At 46.2% G+C, this 18,281-nt stretch overlaps 1 protein-coding gene across 1 annotated transcript in view; it reads left to right on the top strand.

Moving 5' to 3' along the window:
* Positions 1-18,281, top strand: part of LOC115465792 (ADP-dependent glucokinase-like) — a 65,762-nt gene that overhangs the window by 33,404 nt on the left and 14,077 nt on the right. Inside the window, exon 3 of the mRNA XM_030196520.1 lies at positions 12,650-12,840. Coding sequence (XP_030052380.1) covers positions 12,650-12,840 — 191 coding nt within the window. The remainder of the gene's footprint in view (positions 1-12,649; positions 12,841-18,281) is intronic.

The raw sequence follows: 18,281 nt of genomic DNA, 5'->3' as shown, positions 1-18,281 counted from the left end.
GGGTGTGTGGTTAGGGATACCCCTTGGGAGGACCTTAGTGTCCTTGGAGGTGTGTAGAAGGTCATCCTGTGCTTCAAGTACTCGGGGCCATTTCCTTTGACATGGATCTAGCCAATTTCTCTGTTCTAGTCAGTCATTGAGTTGAACACAGACTTTGTTCTATAAGTTTTCTTAGAAATGGGATGTTGGATACTGGCTGTTAACTTTCATCATGGTCAGGGTTGTTTTTCTGTAGCAAAGGATGAACTGCCCTTTTTATTTGCTGTTGGTAGTTGCGTATTAGAAAGAGAGGAGTTCACAGTTTATATGGCGCCTTCTATGAGGCCCATACTTGCCTGCTGCACCATCTCTGATGGGCAGAGGTCGAGGGAGCAGGTAGTTGGTCGAAGGTCTCTTAGGATTTTGTCAAGGCTCTCCTCTGTCATTGGGTTAAAAGCATTCCATCTGTCTCTGTGAGGGGGGGGGGGTGAGTTTGTGCACCCCTGGTTAATTGGTTGGGGACTGTGTGAGATTTCCTGTAAATCCTGGCAGAGACTTTTAATTTTGTTGGCAAAGTATGCAGCAAAATCATTGCAGTTCAGTTTAGACTGGGCAGGCTGGTTCTGTTGTGGGAGTTGCAGTAGGCTGTTTACTATACTGAACAACTGTTTGGTTGAATTGGCAGCCTGTGCAATTCATTGAGAGAAATACAGTTTTTTGGTTTCTGTTAAGGCTTGTTGGTACATTTTCATGTGCTTCCTACTAGTCTGTCTTCATCCAGGCGAGATTTATGCCATCTCCTTTCCAGTTTCCGTCCTTCGCGTTTTAGGATCTGAAGTTCTGGAGAAAACCAACGTGAGCGTTTTTGAGGCATAAGACCTTTTTTTAGTGATGCTGTTTTCTCTAACGTCTTGACTAAGTGAGTATTCCAAATGTCAACCTGTTCTGACACTAGTTGTCTTTTCATCCACATGTCGATAGTCCAAGGCCTCTGGAAAATTCTCAACGGTCAGCTTTTTTTTATGTCTCTGATCTCCTTCCAGACTCTGAGAGGTGCCATTTGTTTCAGGTGGTCACTAAGGGAAAATGTAATTAGAAAATGGTCTGACCATGATAGGAGAGTTGTTTTAATACTGCTGTTCCAGAATTCTGGGATGTCAACCCCTTTGTAGAATACTAAGTCTAGTAGAGTGACCCTTTTGGTGGGTTGGAGAATTGATCACCGGTGTGAATCCTAATTCCATATCATCAAGCTGATCAATCCATAGACTGGTGGGTTGTGTCCATCTACCAGCAGGTGGAGATAGAGAGCAAACTTTTGCCTCCCTATATGTGGTCATGTGCTGCCGGAAACTCCTCAGTATGTTCTCTATCTCAGCAGGTGGTGGTCACACACAGCAGCAGCTCTGGCTAGGCCTCCAAGCCTAATTTTTAGGTTTTGTTGAGTGCCTGGGGTTGAGGGCTCTTCTTGAGCAAGTGCAAACCTGGTGGCGCCAGGTCCCTCCTTTTCTCCCCCCTCCCGCTGGCTCCGTTTATAAAAAAAAAAAAAAAAAAAAATTTTGACGTCCTTTAAAGACGTTTATTTTCGACGTTTATTTAAACATTTATTGCAGCTACTCACTGGGACACGAGGTCGTTACAGCTCGGAGCAAGAAGCAGGTAATTTTTACCTTTTTATAGCGGGCAGGGGGTTCCCCGATCGATCTCCACGTGGCCTATGGCGTCGGAGAGCGAGGGCGCGAAGAATCGCTCCCCGGACCGCGTGTACGCTCCTAGCGGGGATGCGGGGGTCTTAAAGTCTGATTCGCCCTTCTTGGGGGTCAGTTCGGAGGCCGGTCAGTGTCCCGGTTCTCCCTCTGGCGCGGCGGTTTTTCCCGCCATAAACGCCCATCCCCCGCTGCTCGCCTCCGCCATCTTGGCCGGCCACTCTGCTCGGACGGCTTCTTCTTGGACCGCCCTTGAGCTGGGAGACGTTAATGCCTTGGCCGCCCTTGATTTGGGCGACGGCAAAAAGGCGGCTAAAATTAAGCGCCGTTCTTCCCGCGCGGCTCCTTCTCGGAGTGTCGCGCCGGACGCCATCTTGGATGCGCAGCATGTTTCTCCCCCGCTCTTGCGAGCGCCGGTTGAGGGTGCGTCTAGGGCTGTGGCCCAGGCTGCTGAAGTGCACAGTCTAGGGGGTTTCTCCCCCGAGTTTATTTTGCTGCTGCACCAGGCTTTTCTTATGCAAAACGCTGCCCCTGCTCCCTTGTCCGATAAAGGGATTGAGGCCTCCGGAAATAAACGCCCTCGGGTGGATTCCCAGGCCTTAGAGGACTTTGTCTCCTCGGATGTAGATGAGGGCAGCGTATCTGAGTTCTCCCAAAGGTCCTTTGGGGATTCCTTGGAGGAGACGGATTCCCGCTCGGATGGAGCGGATGACCCCTCTGCAGTGCGGATCTTTCGCTCAGAGGATTTGCCCAACCTGTTAATGCAGGCCATGGGCATTTTGAAGATTTTCTCTCCGGAGGACGTCTCTCCCTCAGCCCCTGTTGGCTCCGCCATTATGCTGGGGACGAAGCGCCCGCCTAGAACCTTCCACGTGCATGATGCCATGCACACCTTAATTTCGGCTCAATGGGATGTCCCAGAAGCGAGCCTCAAAGTGGCAAGGGCTATGTCCCGCCTCTATCCTTTGCCTGAAAGTGAACGTGAGGCCTTTATTTGGCCTACCGTGGATTCTTTAATCACTGCGGTGACTAAGAAAATGGCGTTGCCGGTGGAAGGTGGCACGGCCCTAAAGGACGCCCAAGATAGAAGATTGGAGGCGGCCTTAAGGTCGTTTTTCGAGGCGGCTGCTTTAAGTTTGCAGGCCTCAGTTTGCGGCTCCTATGTGGCCAGGGCGTGCCTGACGAATGTACAGCGGGCTTCCCCCTCGGATCCTTCCTTGAGGGCTGATTGGCCGGCCCTGGAATCGGGCTTGGCTTATTTGGCAGACTTACTGTATGATGTCTTGAGAGCCTCAGCTAAAGGTATGGCTCAGACAGTCTCTGCGCGGCGGTGGCTATGGCTGAAGCATTGGTCTGCGGACCACGCCTCTAAATCCCGCCTGGCTAAGTTGCCTTTTAAAGGCAAGCTGCTCTTTGGGGTCGAGCTGGACAAAATTGTGACCGATCTCGGCACGTCTAAGGGCAAGAGGTTACCAGAGGCCAGGGCTCGGCCTAGTGCTCGCCCCAGTAACCCCAGAGGACGGTTTCAAGAGGTCCGTCGGTACCGCCCGGGCAAGTCGGGCTCCTCTGCCTCCTCTTCCTTCAAGAGGAACTTCTCCCCCAAGCAGCATTCCTTTCGCAGAGACCGCCGTCCCGGAGGTACGCCCTCCGGTCCTCCCCCAGGGTCGCGTACCCAATGACGGGGTCTTGGTCCATGGCCCAGTGCAGATTGGAGGACGCCTGTCCTCGTTTCTGGACGAGTGGACCAGAGTAACTTCAGACGCTTGGGTGCTGGAAGTCATCAGAGACGGCTACAAGCTAGAGTTCTGCCGACTCTTAAGAGACGGGTTTGTACTCTCTCCCTGCAAGTCTCCGGTCAAAGCTGTGGCAGTGCAGCAGACCTTGGAAAATCTGATCCGCCTGGGGGCGGTCGTTCCGGTGCCAGAAAATCAGCTTGGCAAGGGACGTTACTCCATTTACTTTGTGGTGCCAAAGAAAGGAGGTTCTGTACGGCCTATCCTCGACCTCAAAGGGGTCAATCGGGTCTTGAAAGTTCGGCACTTTCGCATGGAGACTCTCCGCTCTGTTATAGCGGCAGTGAAGGCAGGGGAGTACCTAGCATCCTTGGACATCAAGGAAGCGTACCTGCATATTCCCATCTGGCCTCCTCATCAACGCTTCCTGCGTTTTGCAGTACTGGGCCGACACTTCCAGTTCAGAGCCCTCCCGTTCGGGTTGGCTACTGCTCCGCGGACTTTCTCCAAAGTAATGGTGGTCATCGCGGCCTTCCTGAGAAAGGAAGGAGTACAAGTCCATCCTTATCTGGACGACTGGTTGATCCGAGCCCCCTCTTATGTAGAGTGTGGCAAGGCTGTGGACCGGGTGGTTGCTCTTTTGAGCTCCCTGGGATGGATCATCAACTGGGAGAAAAGCCAGCTGCGCCCGACTCAGTCCCTGGAGTATCTGGGAGTTCGATTCGACACCCAAGTGGGCAGAGTGTTCCTGCCAGACAATCGGATTGTCAAACTTCAGGCTCAGGTGGACCAGTTCCTAGTAGCCTCTCCGCTTCGGGCTTGGGACTATGTGCAGCTGTTGGGCTCTATGACGGCCACGATGGAAGTAGTGCCCTGGGCCAGGGCTCATATGAGACCACTACAACACTCTCTGCTGCAGCGCTGGACTCCGGTGTCGGAGGTACCAAGAGCGCCCCTCTAGCCAAGGAGGCCATGAATCTATGCCAGTGGGCGGAAGCGAACCTGGAACAGCTGTCAGCGGCTCACATTGCCGGAGTCATGAATGTCAAGGCGGACTTTCTCAGTCGCCATACCTTGGAGCCCAGAGAGTGGCAGCTATCTGCTCAGGCGTTCTTGGACATCACGAAGCGCTGGGGCCAGCCGAGCCTAGATCTGATGGCGTCATCGGCCAATTGCCAAGTGCCGCGCTTTTTCAGCAGAGGACGGGACCCTCGATCCCTGGGAGTAGATGCTCTTCTCCAACAGTGGCCGACACAAGAGCTTCTCTATGTGTTCCCGCCCTGGCCCATGTTGGGCAGGGTGCTAGACCGGGTGGCAAAGCATCCGGGCCGGATAATCCTGGTGGGTCCGGACTGGCCCAGACGTCCCTGGTATGCAGACCTGATCAGGCTCTCAGTCGACGTTCCTCTGCGGCTGCCAGTGGAGCAGGGCCTGTTACATCAGGGTCCCGTGGTGATGGAGGATCCCTCCCCCTTTGGTCTTACGGCCTGGCTATTGAGCGGCAGCGTCTGAGAAAGAAGGGCTTCTCAGACAAGGTCATCGCCACTATGCTGAGAGCGAGGAAGCGCTCTACTTCTACTGCTTACGCCAGGGTTTGGCGTACCTTTGCAGCGTGGTGTGAAGCAGGCTCACTTTCTCCCTTCACTGCTACAATTTCTTCAGTGTTGGCGTTCCTGCAAGAAGGTCTGGAGAAAGGCCTGTCGCTCAGTTCCCTTAAAGTCCACGTAGCGGCTCTGGCTTGCTTCAGGGGCCGCCTGAAGGGTGCTTCCCTGGCTTCGCAGCCAGATGTGGTGCATTTTCTCAAGGGAGTTAATCACCTGCGCCCTCCTCTGCACTCAGTGGTGCCTGCGTGGAATCTCAACCTGGTGCTATGAGCCTTGCAGAAGCCGCCTTTTGAACCCTTGTCTAGGACATCTCTGAAAGACCTGACATTGAAAGCAGTCTTTTTGGTGGCTATCACTTCAGCCAGAAGGGTTTCCGAGCTCCAGGCACTCTCATGTCGAGAGCCTTTTCTGCAGTTCACTGAGGCAGGAGTGACTATTCGCACAGTGCCTTCCTTCCTGCCCAAGATTGTTTCTCGCTTCCATGTGAATCAGCAGCTCTGTCTCCCTTCCTTTCGTAGGGAGGACTACCCAGAGGAATACTCTGCTCTCAAATTTCTGGATGTGATACGAGTCATCATCAGATACTTGGAAGTGACCAATGATTTCCGGAAATCGGATCATCTGTTGTCCTGTTTACAGGTCCTCGTAAGGGTCTGCAGGCTTCTAAGCCTACAGTGGCAAGATGGGTCAAGGAAGCCATTGCAGCAGCTTATGTGGCCACGGGGAAGGTGCCGCCTATCCAGCTGAAGGCTCACTCCACTGGAGCTCTGGCGGCCTCAATGGCAGAGGCCGGGTCCGTCTCCTTGGAAGAGATATGCAAGGCGGCAACTTGGGCATCGGCCCATACCTTCTCCAGGCATTACCGCTTGACTGTGGCTGCTCGGGCGGAGGCCCGGTTTGGAGCTTCAGTGTTGCGGTCAGGGATTTCAATGTCCCGCCCTGGGTGAGTACTGCTTCGGTACATCCCACCAGTCTATGGATTGATCAGCTTGATGATATGGAAGGTAAAATTATGTATCATACCTGATAATTTTCTTTCCATTAATCATAGCTGATCAATCCATAGCCCCTCCCAGATATCTGTACTGTTTATATTCTGGTTGCATTTCAGATTCAAGTTTAGTCTTCAGTTCCTGTTCAGGAAGACTTCGTGTTCAAGTTTTTTCAATTGGATTCTTCAAGAGTTGAGACGAGTTTGTGTTACAGTGAGCTGCTGCATTCCTCTCCCCTCCGTTTTACGGGGCTGGATTGAGACATAAATTCTGCCGGCACTCCCTCCCGCTTCGTGCGGCTGTAGGGCAGCTTTGTACCCTCCCGCTTCAGCAGTGTTAGGGTCAGTCAGCTCCTCCTGCGGTTGCGGTTGCAGGATAAGCCAGATCCCCCCGCATCGGCGGGGTGGTGTCCCTCCCCCGCTCCGCGGGGATGAGCTGGACGGATTCCCCTCCCCCACTTGTGTGGGGATGAGCTGGGTTAATTCCCCTCCCCCGTTTCGGCAGTGGTGAGCTGGGCAGAGTGTCCCGTTGTGGGTGTAATTCTCTAAGTGCTGAGTCCTGCGGATGGAGCTTTGATATCGACATACTGAGGAGTTTCCGGCAGCACATGACCACATATAGGGAGGCAAAAGTTTGCTCTCTATCTCCACCTGCTGGTAGATGGACACAACCCACCAGTCTATGGATTGATCAGCTATGATTAATGGAAAGAAAATTATCAGGTATGACACATAATTTTACCTTCTGTCATTGTGTCCAGAAAGGCAGCTGTGATGGTATCTGAGGATTCAATGTGTAGATTGAATATATTCCATGTATTAAAAAAGGAGGAAGGAAGACCAAACAGCCGGCATGGTTAAAAAGTGAGGTGAAGGAAGCTATTGGAGCTAAAAGAAAATCCTTCAGAATATGGAAGAAGGACCCAACTGAAAATAATAGGAAATAGCATAAGGAATGGCAAGTCAAATGCAAAGTACAGATAAGGAAAGCAAAGAGAGAGTTTGAAAAAAAAGATTGCGTTGGAGGCAAAAACACATAGAAAAATCTTTTTTAGGTATATTAAAAGCAAGAAGCCAGCAAAAGAATCAGTTGGACTACTTGGTACTGGAAGATTGGAGGGTGGCCAATGTAAGGGTTATCAGAGTACAAACAGCCTGAATCATTCTCACAAGTGGGTCGACGATCCGCGTCTGCCTGGGAACCGGCATGATAAATAGCAAAAATTTGTCTTACAGCCTTCTGGTGCGTGTGCTGCGCACCACTGCACATGCGCGGAGTGCCTTCCTGCCTGCCATGTGACCGCGCTCCTCAGTTATTTGTTATCCGTGTGAGCAGCAGTGGTTTCTTCTGCAGCTCCCTTTCTCGCCTGGGAAAAAAAGCTTTATTTTGTGCCTTCAGTTTTTTTCGCTTTTCTTTTTCAGTTTTTATTTCATTATTGTGTAAAAAAAAAACAAAAAACCAAAACCTCTTTATTCCTTTTAGTTTCGTTTGGCTCTGCGTCCAAGTTTTCTTTTCTTCTCACTGCGGGCCACATTTAGTCTTGCTTGGTCAGGGCTTCCCTATTTTTGTGCCTTTATTTTTTTCTTAGGCACAATCAAGACTTTTAATTTAGCTAAAGCCGTCTCCCCTTCCATGTCATCGAAGACTCACAGTGGCTTCAAGTGTGGCATCCAGAATCTCTGCCCAAGTTATAGCAATGTGCAGACTCTCATGGCAGCGTGTTTCTGACCTGGACCATTTGGTCCAGCAGAGGATGGAGGATGCCCCTTGCCAGGGGGATAATCTTTTCGGAGAGAAGGTTGAGGAACTCGTTGATCAGATCAAAAAGCACACTGATGCTATGTCTTCTCTCTCCCACCGGGTGCCCTCTGCAACCACCTTCTCATCTAGGAGGTATTTTGGTGAGTCACGGAGTGCTTCCTATGCTAGGCGTAGGTACGCTCCTGCGGCTCGCCAGCCTTCTCAGGCTCAGCCCCAGCGCGCTTGTTCTTGTCAACAGCATGTGCCCAAGGCTCCTGCTGCTCCCCAGCAAAAGCAGGGGACGGACTTTTGACTGATTCTATCAGAGCATAGCCACCATAAAAGTGTCCGTGCCTGACGACTTACCGATTGGAGGGAGGTTAAAATTTTTTCACCAAAGGTGGCCTCTCATAACTTCCAACTGGTGGGTTCTTCAAATAGTCCAATTAGGATACACCCTCAATTTGATATCCAAACTTCCAAATTGCCCACCGAGAGCTCATTCATTCAGCTCTCAGCACAAACAGGTACTTGTAGAGGAACTGTCCGCCCTTGTAAAGGCCCATGCGGTCGAACCCGTTCCACCAGTACCTGGGATTCTACATCAGGTACTTCCTTGTGCAGAAGGACAGGAGGGATGTGGGCCCTGAACAGATTTCTAGTCCGAGAAAAGATCAGGATGGTTTCCCTGGGCACCCTTCTTCCCATGATTCAGGAAAACAATTGGCTATACTCTGTGGACTTGAAGGATGCAAACACGCACATTCCGATACTTCCAACTCACAGGAAGTATCTTCTGTTTCGGCTGGGAACACATCGCTTTCAGTACCGCGTTTTGCCTTTGGCCTCTCATCAGCTCCCAGGGTGTTTACCAAATGTCCAGCAGTAGTTGCAGCGTCACTATGCAGACTGGGAGTGCATGTGTTCCCTTATCTCGACATTTGACTGGTGAAGAGCACCTCGGGGGGGGGGGGGGGGGGGGGGGGGGCGCATATAGATGGACTTCACACTCAAGGAGCCTGGTCCCTCCAGGAAATTTAATTTTCAGATCAATCTCCTGGAGTTCCGAGTGATCTGGAATGCTTTAAAGACTTTCAGAGATCGGCTGTCCAACCAAATTATTCTAATTCAAACAGAAAATCAGGTTGCGATGTATTAAACCAACAAGCAGGGTGGCACTGGATCTCGCCCTCTGTGTCAGGAAGCCATCCAGATGTGGCTGTGGCCACGCCATCACGGCGTGTTTTTACAAATCACTTATCTGGCAGGCGCAACAACGGCCTAGCTGACAGACTGAGCAGGATAATGCATGCTCACGAGTGGTCTCTGAATATGGGCGTAGCCCGCAAGATCTTCCGAGTGTGGGGCCACCCCCTCGGTAGATCTTTTTGCCACGCAACTCAATCAAAAGGTCCCTCCGTTCTGTTCCAGGTTTTAGGCCCACAACAGACTATTAGATTGTAAGCTCTTTGAGCAGGGACTGTCTTTCTTCTATGTTTGTATAGCGCTGCGTATGCCTTGTAGCACTATAGAAATGCTAAATAGTAGCGTCAGATGCCTGTCTCCTTCATTGGGAAACAGGCCTTCTGTATGTGTATCCTTCGATACCTCTAGGGGGGAAGACTTTGTGAAAAATTGCAAGAGGACCTTATGAGACTGGAAGACTGGGCATCCAAATGGCAGATGTTTAATATGAGCAAAATGATGCATGCGGGAAAGAGGAACCTGAACTATAGCTACGTGATGCAAGTTTCCACATTAGGAGTCACTGACCAGAAAAGGATCTAGGTATCATCGTTGACGATACGTTGAAATCCTCTGCTCAGTGGCAGTGAAGAAAGCAAATAGAGTGTTAGATATTATTAGGAAAGGAATGGAAAACAAAAATGAGGATGCTATAATGCTTTTTTATTGCGCCATGGTGCGACTGCAGCTTGAATACTGTGTGCAGTTCTGGTCACCACATCTCAAAAAAGATATAGCGGAATTAGAAAAGGTACAGAGAAGGGTGACAAAAATGATAAAGGGGATGGGACAACTTCCCTATGAGGGAAGGTTGAAGCAGTTAGGGCTCTTCAGCTTGGAGAAAGATGGCTGAGAGGAGATATGATACGGGTCTATAAAATAATGAGTGGAGTGGAATGGGTAGATGTGAATTGCTTGTTTACTCTTTCCAAAAATACTAGGACTAGGGGGCGCACAATGAAGCTACAAAGTAGTAAATTTAAAGCAAATCAGAAAAAATATTTCTTCACTCAACGTGTAATTAAACTCTGGAATTCGTTGCCAGAGAATGTGATAAAAGCAGCTTAGAGGGATTTTAAAAAGGTTTGGATATCTTCCTAAAAGAAAAGTCCATAAGCCATTATTAAGATGAACTTGGGAAAATCCACTGCTTATTTCTGGGATAAGCAGCATAAAATGTATTATACTGTTTTGGGATCTTGCCAGATACGTGTGACCTGGATTGGCCAGTGTTGGAAACAGGATACTGGGCTTGATGGACCTTCTGGCTGTCCCAGTATGGCAACGCTTATGTTGTTGTTGTAAATTGTCACTTAGGTCCCCTGACGGAGGCTTATATGCCAAAACACAGCTTGTGTTGGAATTTTTTGTTAAGTGCATCCTGTGTACTTCATATGAAGATTGTATTGGGCGAATACTTCTATTTGGTTTTTAAGAATAAAAAGACTTTTTAATCTTGGACTTTTTCTAGGTGTATTCCACTCCTTTGTGTTGAACTGTTATTCGCTTGTGGACGTTTTTTCCTTCTTTGTTTCTGTTAGACTAATTTGTTAAGCAGTCTAAGCAGTGTGTGATGCACCGAATCCATAACATGGGGCAAAAGCATACCCATATAGGCTGAACAGGTAAATAGTGAAAGCGTGTAGGGTTAGGCTGATCTTTATATGCCCTCCTCCACCAGGGAACCTATCAGTTCTTTATCCTAGATTCGCCTGAAGAGGTCAAGTGAAATGGAAATAAAGCACATACACAAAATATATATATAAAATAAAAGCAAAGGCCAATGCGGAGCGAACTCCTGAGTCTCTTGAACCGCAGAGATTCTACAGGGCTGGCTCAGAGATATTCTTCAGCCCTCTTCTTTTTATTGGTAAGCAATCAATGCCACATCATCATTTAGATTTAGGAACCAATCACATGTCATCAGCATCATATGGAAAACATTACTCATTTATCATTACCTTTCTTATGAAAGTTCAGCAGAATCATGGAAAATTGTTGTAATATCAGAATATATCAGCAGTTGTCCATCCAGCATATTAGGAACAATCTGACCTATATTTTATCTTTCTAATTCAGTGTCTGGTCAGGCAACGAATCTTAAGTTACCTAATGCTGACAAATCTCTATGATTTCCCAAAAGCAAGCTATAATTAAATTTACTGATCAGGGACATGGTTCCGTGTTCTTTATCATTCTGCTAGCTTCAGCTGTTGATTTAGAAATATGTGTTATGTCTAGCATCTATCTCAAGTTATTTCAACATTGGCTCAATGTTCAGTAAATTATCATTTTAGTTGCTGTAAGCAGAATCATTTAGCTGCAAGATTTTTGTCTCCCCTGATTTAATAGTTACATCAGATTTCCTGGGCAGCTCTTCATAATCATTTTCAACCCAGACCCGGGGGTCTATTCTCAGACAGATTTTCCAGACCATCAATAGTAGCCAGCTTGATATGGTGCTTCTTTAAATACATAAATGACTGACTGCCTACTAAATTCCACCATCACACCCAATAGACACTCCCTAGCAAATCATGAAACATGCTAAAACAGATGCAGGCAAACTACAAATCTGGCCCACAAAGCAAAATCTGCTTTCTTACTGGCATGCTGACACACGGGCCATCAGCCGACTCCCTGCAGACCTCCTCAGCCACAGTCCAGTCCCATGTAGTACTGTCTACCTCAGAAAATGTGGAGAGTGGGTTTATTTCCGATGTTATCTGCAGGGGACAGGGATGGCCTTCAAGCATCAGGGAGCCTGGAATAAAGATTGGTATTGGACTGACAGTAGGTAATGGTTGATGGTAGCCCAGTACTGTTACTAGGATCTCTAGGCAGTAGCTGAGTGACAGCAAGGAGAGAGAGGTAGAGAGAGCAAGGTTCCTACCAGTGACATCAGTGGGCATGAAAGGAAGCAGACGCTGTCAGCACAAGAACTAGCCTGAGCTGGGAACTACATACACTGTCGCCTAGAGTGTAGCATGTTCAGCTTAAGTAGCATAGTGCCCACCCTGCCTCCCTTCCCAATAGTTCTGATCTCACTAAACTGCTTAGATATTTGCAACAGGAAATGTCTTGCAGAGTGGTAGTGCTAATATTAGATCTGATACATCTCCTTCCAAAAATTGGTGCAGGTTGCAGTTCTGAGTTTTATATTAAGATTTTATGTGGCTGTAATCTGCTTCTGTACTTGAAGGAAACTTTAGGCAGTGTTGACTTTGTGATATGACTTATTGAAGCCTTAAAGAGACAGTTGTAGACAAGGATCGCATTGTCCAGGGCTTTTCAAACTTATATTGGGGACCCCAATGCCAATTGGCTTTTCAGGACCTCCACAGTGAATATGCTGTGCAGTCACCAAGATAGGTTTGGGATGCTCTGACTTAGTCCATCTTCTTGGACTGTTGGGCCTCAGCTAGGAAGCAAGAGCTTATACCAAATTCATGGTGGATTTCCCCTCTTCTGGAACTCCGATGGGATTCCCCCTTGCTTTTTGACTGGCCTTTGTTGTGGTCCGCACTCCCTAATTTACTCCTGTGTAAAAAAGGAAAATTGTCCACCTCTGTGCTAAGGTATAAGTAACACATCTTTAGTTTTATCCTTTATCTTGGGATTTTCCTTTTCTTTTCTCCACCCTTGCCCAGGCGTTATGTTTCCAATGAGACCTTGTTCAGGATGCTGGTGAGCGCCTCTAGGAAGCTTCCAGAGATGCGCTGGTCACTGGGAGGGAATGCTCCAGTTATGGCTAACCGCCTAGCTCGGGAGGGCTGCGATGTTCTGCTTGGAGGGCGTCTGAGTACTGAGCAGATGAATGTTCTGTCTGAGCATGTAACAGGTATGTTTGCTCACCAAGTAAAGGATTGCTGCTTGGAGTCTTGCTTCGTTTTATTGCTAGTAGTGTTCCCCCCCCCCCCCCTTTCTACCTTCCCTCCCCCCTCCCCAGTCTTGGTCTTGGCTCATAATCTGAAGAATGGAGGGACTTCCTAGTACTTTTTTGACTTTCTATTCCCCTTCTCCCTCTTTCTGTGATCTTATATTTTTTGTCAAAAGGTGATTTAACAACTTGTTTGTAACCTAAAACTGATCCAGACCAATGAAAATGGGGGGAATTTTTATTTTAAAAACAGCTATACTAACTGTAGCTGTTGGGTTTATTATAAAATGTGTTAGGCACAGAAGGGAGCTTGCATATTGTTCTTGTCTAAATCAAAGTTGAACATGAAAAGGTCTGAAATGGCCTCCCACTGGAGGTGATAGAGGCCATCATAACCAGATTTTGGGTATGCCTGGGACAGCTTTGGAGTGGGAATAGCTTACGAGGTAAGCTAGGGTATGGAGGATGAGGAATTGGTGTTGGGCTGTATATGGAAATTTATATGTGCAGCTTCCCAAAGTGTATGAGTCTCAACTGGGCAGCATTGATAGGCTGCTTTTGGTCTTTAGCTGATGTAATTTACTGTTAATGTCATATTAACTGAGGAACTATTGGGCATTTTGATTACTTTGCATTGACTAGACTTTTCCTTATATAGATACTCCCTCATTCACGTGTGTAGTGTCCTGGATTTCACAACAATGGTGCTGTCTGGTTTGCCAACCATTGTGCCCTAAGTCTTGATTAGTTGTGCAGTGGCAAAAAGTCGCCACTACCTGAAGCTCAAATCCAGATCAGCATATTGGCTCTACTCTGAGTACCTTTTCTGAGCACGTGTAGTCATATATGCCTCTTTCTTTGATACATATATGAGCCCTGGGGGTGTGGGAATTAACAGACAGCAAGTAGGGCATGGATAGCTGAGCCTTGCTTCCTGGAACACACACATTACACACAGTATTTCCTCCTCATGAGCTTCCTCTGTGTCATTCTAGCTTCTGGGGCTTTCATGCTTCTGTGTACAGTGAGAATTTGTTGACACACTATTGACAGGGGACATATGATTGCGACCATCGTTAAGCAATCACGTGATAATGAGGATCTACTAACAAAAAAATAGTAAACAGCAGATACCAGTGAAGAATTATTACCATGTACAAAACAACACATAACTAAAGTATTAGGTTGGAATGGTGAATACACTTGTGCCAAAAGTGTATCAAACAGCACCGCAAAAGGACAACACATAACTACAATGAGTGTTTAAATAACAGAGGAAGGCCATACTGTACATGGAGCCTATAAGTGTATGATTTTCTAGTATAGAAGGCGATGACACAAAGAATGAAGTACCATCATTCTTGGTTATCACGTTAGAGGAGTACCAAAAATCAATGTTCATGGTGATTGATCCTCTATTATGGAATTTACTTCCTTTGAAAATTCAGAGTATGCAGAATACTGAAACATTTAAAAAAGAACTAAAAACATTTTTATTTGAGCAATGACAAAGATTAGGAACCAGGAATTATATTTTCATCTGTTATAAAGTCTATCCTGGTTGATGCTATTATTGGCTGTGAACACATGATTATTGAGGAGACTTCTTATCCAACAATTACATAATGATTGGCTTGCTAGTTATTAAGTTAGCTGAAGTTAATTAAGATTTTATGTTTTTATTGTATCTCTTATGAACTGAAATGGATTATGTATGTTTTTTATTTGTTACCCAAGGAGTATGATGGGCTTGGGCGGGATATAAATGCTGTAAATAAATAAAAATAAAAATATTGTTCGCTTGTTTTCCAGCTGAAGTTTTTTTTTCTTTACAAAATCCATAATTCCATGCAGCTGTAGAATGTGAATGGTTTCTGCATCTTGCTCTTCCAAATACTTTACCAAACCTTTTGCTGAACTTAGTGCTTGAGAATGTTGCTTTAGTCTGTTCACTGTCTTGTAGGTCTGCAACCCTTGTGTCTTCCTTATTTACATCCTCTTGATTGTTTTTGAGTCTTTCAGGAATTCTGTGACACTGGACAACTCACATGATATCATGTTGGATATTATTGCATTTCGATAATTAGCTTTAAAATTTTGTATTATTTCCTTGTCTGAAGGCATCTTGGGCTGATTTGGGCAATCTATCTACCTCATAACACAGTCAACACCAGTAGTGCAGATGGAGGATGTGCTGGGCAGTTGTCCAAAAGTAACAGCTCTTTGGTAGGAACTTTCTTCTTGGGAAGACGTTTTCGAAGGGCTGAAACAAAATGCTTATGGAACCAATTTTTGAAGATGTTTCTTGTCATCCATGCATTTTTGCGTCTCTCTTATATTACTGGAAATTTAGTTTTATTCAAGTTCCTAAAGCAGCAAGGGTTACTGAGCCAGCCAGTTAGAAGCGGTGAGAGGTTTTGACTTCCACTCTTGTTACAACAGAATAACAGTGTGACTGTCTTAACCTTTTTTTAAAAGTTGTTCATTTAGCTTCTGATTTCATAGCTAGTTGCTATTGGGAAGAAGATTTGTGAATAATGCTGTCATGTCGCAATTGTATACTTGTTCATCACAATAATTTTCACTGTCTAATAAAGCTTTTAACTGAGTTGGAACTTCATTTGCAGCTGTCTCATTGGTTGATTGGCTTTTGCCTGAAATGCTTTCGAAATAATAGCATGATGATATTTGAAATGCTGTATGTAAGCTTTGCTTTGAATGATTCATCATCAGTTAACGTGCCAAATTTAGTAGCTTGATCTTGGAGAATAGGCCCGCTTATTGGTGTGCCTTTATTTTTCTCTTGCACGAGCCACATGTGCAGTGCCTTTTCGACCTCTGGCTTTCCTGAATAGCACACACGTTTACACTCCAGTCCTATTCAGAACCTATATTTTGAATGAAGGTTCTCGACTTACTTTCATTTTTAATCCAGTCTTGCAGAGTTGACTCTGTGATGCCGATCTCTTGGAACTTTCGCCTGAGATTTGCCTCTTTGCAATTTGTCTACTGCTGCTAATTTTTCCTCTACTGTGTACGAATGCTGACACTTCATTGCAGCCATTTTGAAAAGGAAGTACTGCAGAGGACGACTAGAAAAGGAAGTGCAAGACCATGTCTTAACGGATCTTTTTTTTTTTTTTTTTAATGTATGTTTATTATTTCACATAAACAAGTTCAATACAATATCCAATACTTCAACTTAATGTACAGTCAAAATGCGGTCTTAATGGATCCTTTGGGGCCTAATTCACCAAGGGCCTGTTACAAAGCTGCGCTAGCAATTCCCAGATTGCAAATGAGAGGAAGCCCATAGGAATTGAATGGGCTGCTTCTTATTTACTGCGCAGGAATCACTAGCACAGCTTTGTAAAAGAGGCCTCAAGACTATTTTCCCATTGTTTTCATAGGAAAAGAAAGCTTTGTAAATTAGGCTCGTAATAGACTATTGCACAGAGCTGGCAAAAGCCAACAATCTCCCTTCCTTAAGCATTCTGCTATGGCCCTTTAATAACTATGCAAGAGATGATTTAGTTATTTGATTTGGTTATCAGCAATAGCTCAGGGTCTCTACTAGTGTTCCCTTCTCTTTCATGACCCTCACCCCTCTGCCCTTCCTGATCGCCCCTCTCTCTCAACCCTCATCCTCATCCTTCCTCATTCTTTTATCCATTCCATTCTGTCCACCTTCTTCCCCATCCTCCCTTCTCAATCCTTCTGTTTATTCCTCTCATTTCTTCTGTCCTTGTCAATAACATCCCACAGTCTTATCTTTCCTAGTCCCTCCCACTTTCCCCAGGTGGGCAGGTTTCCTGGAACAGGGCTTGCTTCTCTTTTCTTGTATCTTCCTTGCTTTGCTATTTTTTCCAGTTTGTTCTTCTTTTCCCCAGTTTCACTCCTTTTATGCTTTAGATTTTTCCATTTCTCCTTTTCTGTTCATGCTTCCTCTATTTCTCCACTATCTTTTTCTTTCCTTCTGTTTTTGCTCCCTTACTATTTTTTCTTTTTCACTCCTTTTGGAAGAATACCCCCCCTCCCGTTTGCTGTCCCACTCAGGTGCAGATTGACCCGAAGCACCAGATCAGGGAATGCTGTCTGCCGTTAAGATTCCCATGGTGTAGTATGGTCCAGCCTGCAGCAAAGTAATGCCGCCGCCGAAGAGGAAGAAAAAAAAAGTGGGGCCTCTCAGCCGCAGCGGGACTCAAGGCTCTGCTGTGTTTCCACTCCTTCCTTCAGCACAAACTTTCTGCATTAGTAACAAAGTTTGGGCCAAAAAAGGGGGCAGAAAAATGACAAAGACTTGAGCCCTGCAGCAGCTCAGATGCCCCACTTTTTTTTTTCTTCCTCTTCAGCAGCAGCATGTCTGGTGCTTCTCAGTCCTAAGACTCTCAGCATTCTGCCCTTAGTCCCAGTACCGTCCTGGTCTTACTTCTGCACAGTACAACTCAGCTCAAGTTTGAGTCACATGCTGTAGGAACTCTGAAGCTGGTTTCTTGGTCCCAAATCTCCACTATCTCAAGTCATTAGATTTGGGACTACATGACCCGCTCTGTAGTTCCTGTACCTTATGACTCAAACTGGAGCTGGGTTGCACAGTGCTAAGGAAGTCCTGTTTTGACAATGGCAATGTAGGACCAAAAAAACTGCACAAGGATACAGAATTTCAGGTGCTAGGTTACAGTTTTTAGGCATCATGGCAACCTGGCGTCCAGGATTTGTTGAGCATTGCACTAATTGACAATAGGCAAACTGATCACTGCCAAGCCGGGCTTCATTTTTGTAGTTCTGCATAAGTCATGAGTTTGCCTTCTTTCCTGATTAAATATTCAACTAGCTTGATACCATTTTCAGTGCAACTAGAAAGTGACATTTTCCATCCCATTCCATTTCCTCCTGAAGGCAGAAGATCATTACTGAGGGGATTAAACCCCCATAAAGTTGTCAGATACCACTAAATCTCATGCATTAAAGTCACCAAAACACTGTTTCAAATTTGGGGGGGGGGGGGCATGTTCCAATATGGGCATGCAACAAATAAAAGTGCCATGGGTGTAAATAATCTTTTTCAAAAGGTAAGTGGCATACAATTGCTATATAAAGCCAGTCTCTTAAATGCTGAAGTAGGCAAGGTTGATTTATATTTCTTCAAGTCTAGAAGAGCCATTCATTCTGATTCCAACCCAAGTCTCTCCCCCCCCCCCCCCCCAACATAATGTATTTATTTCCTTCCTCCCAATAGTTGAATGGGAATTTAAGCTGCATCACATAACCATTTTGGAAAGTCAGTCATAGGAAACACAGATTCTGCCACTTAATGAAAATAGGAGATATCCCTAGGTTGCCAGCTGGGTATCCATGAGAAGCCTATTCATATTCAAAGTATACAGCTGTCAAGTATAATT

This window comes from Microcaecilia unicolor, chromosome 3 (genome assembly GCF_901765095.1).
Source record: "Microcaecilia unicolor chromosome 3, aMicUni1.1, whole genome shotgun sequence".
NCBI lineage: Eukaryota > Metazoa > Chordata > Amphibia > Gymnophiona > Siphonopidae > Microcaecilia > Microcaecilia unicolor.
This window is presented reverse-complemented; position numbering and strand designations above follow the sequence as displayed.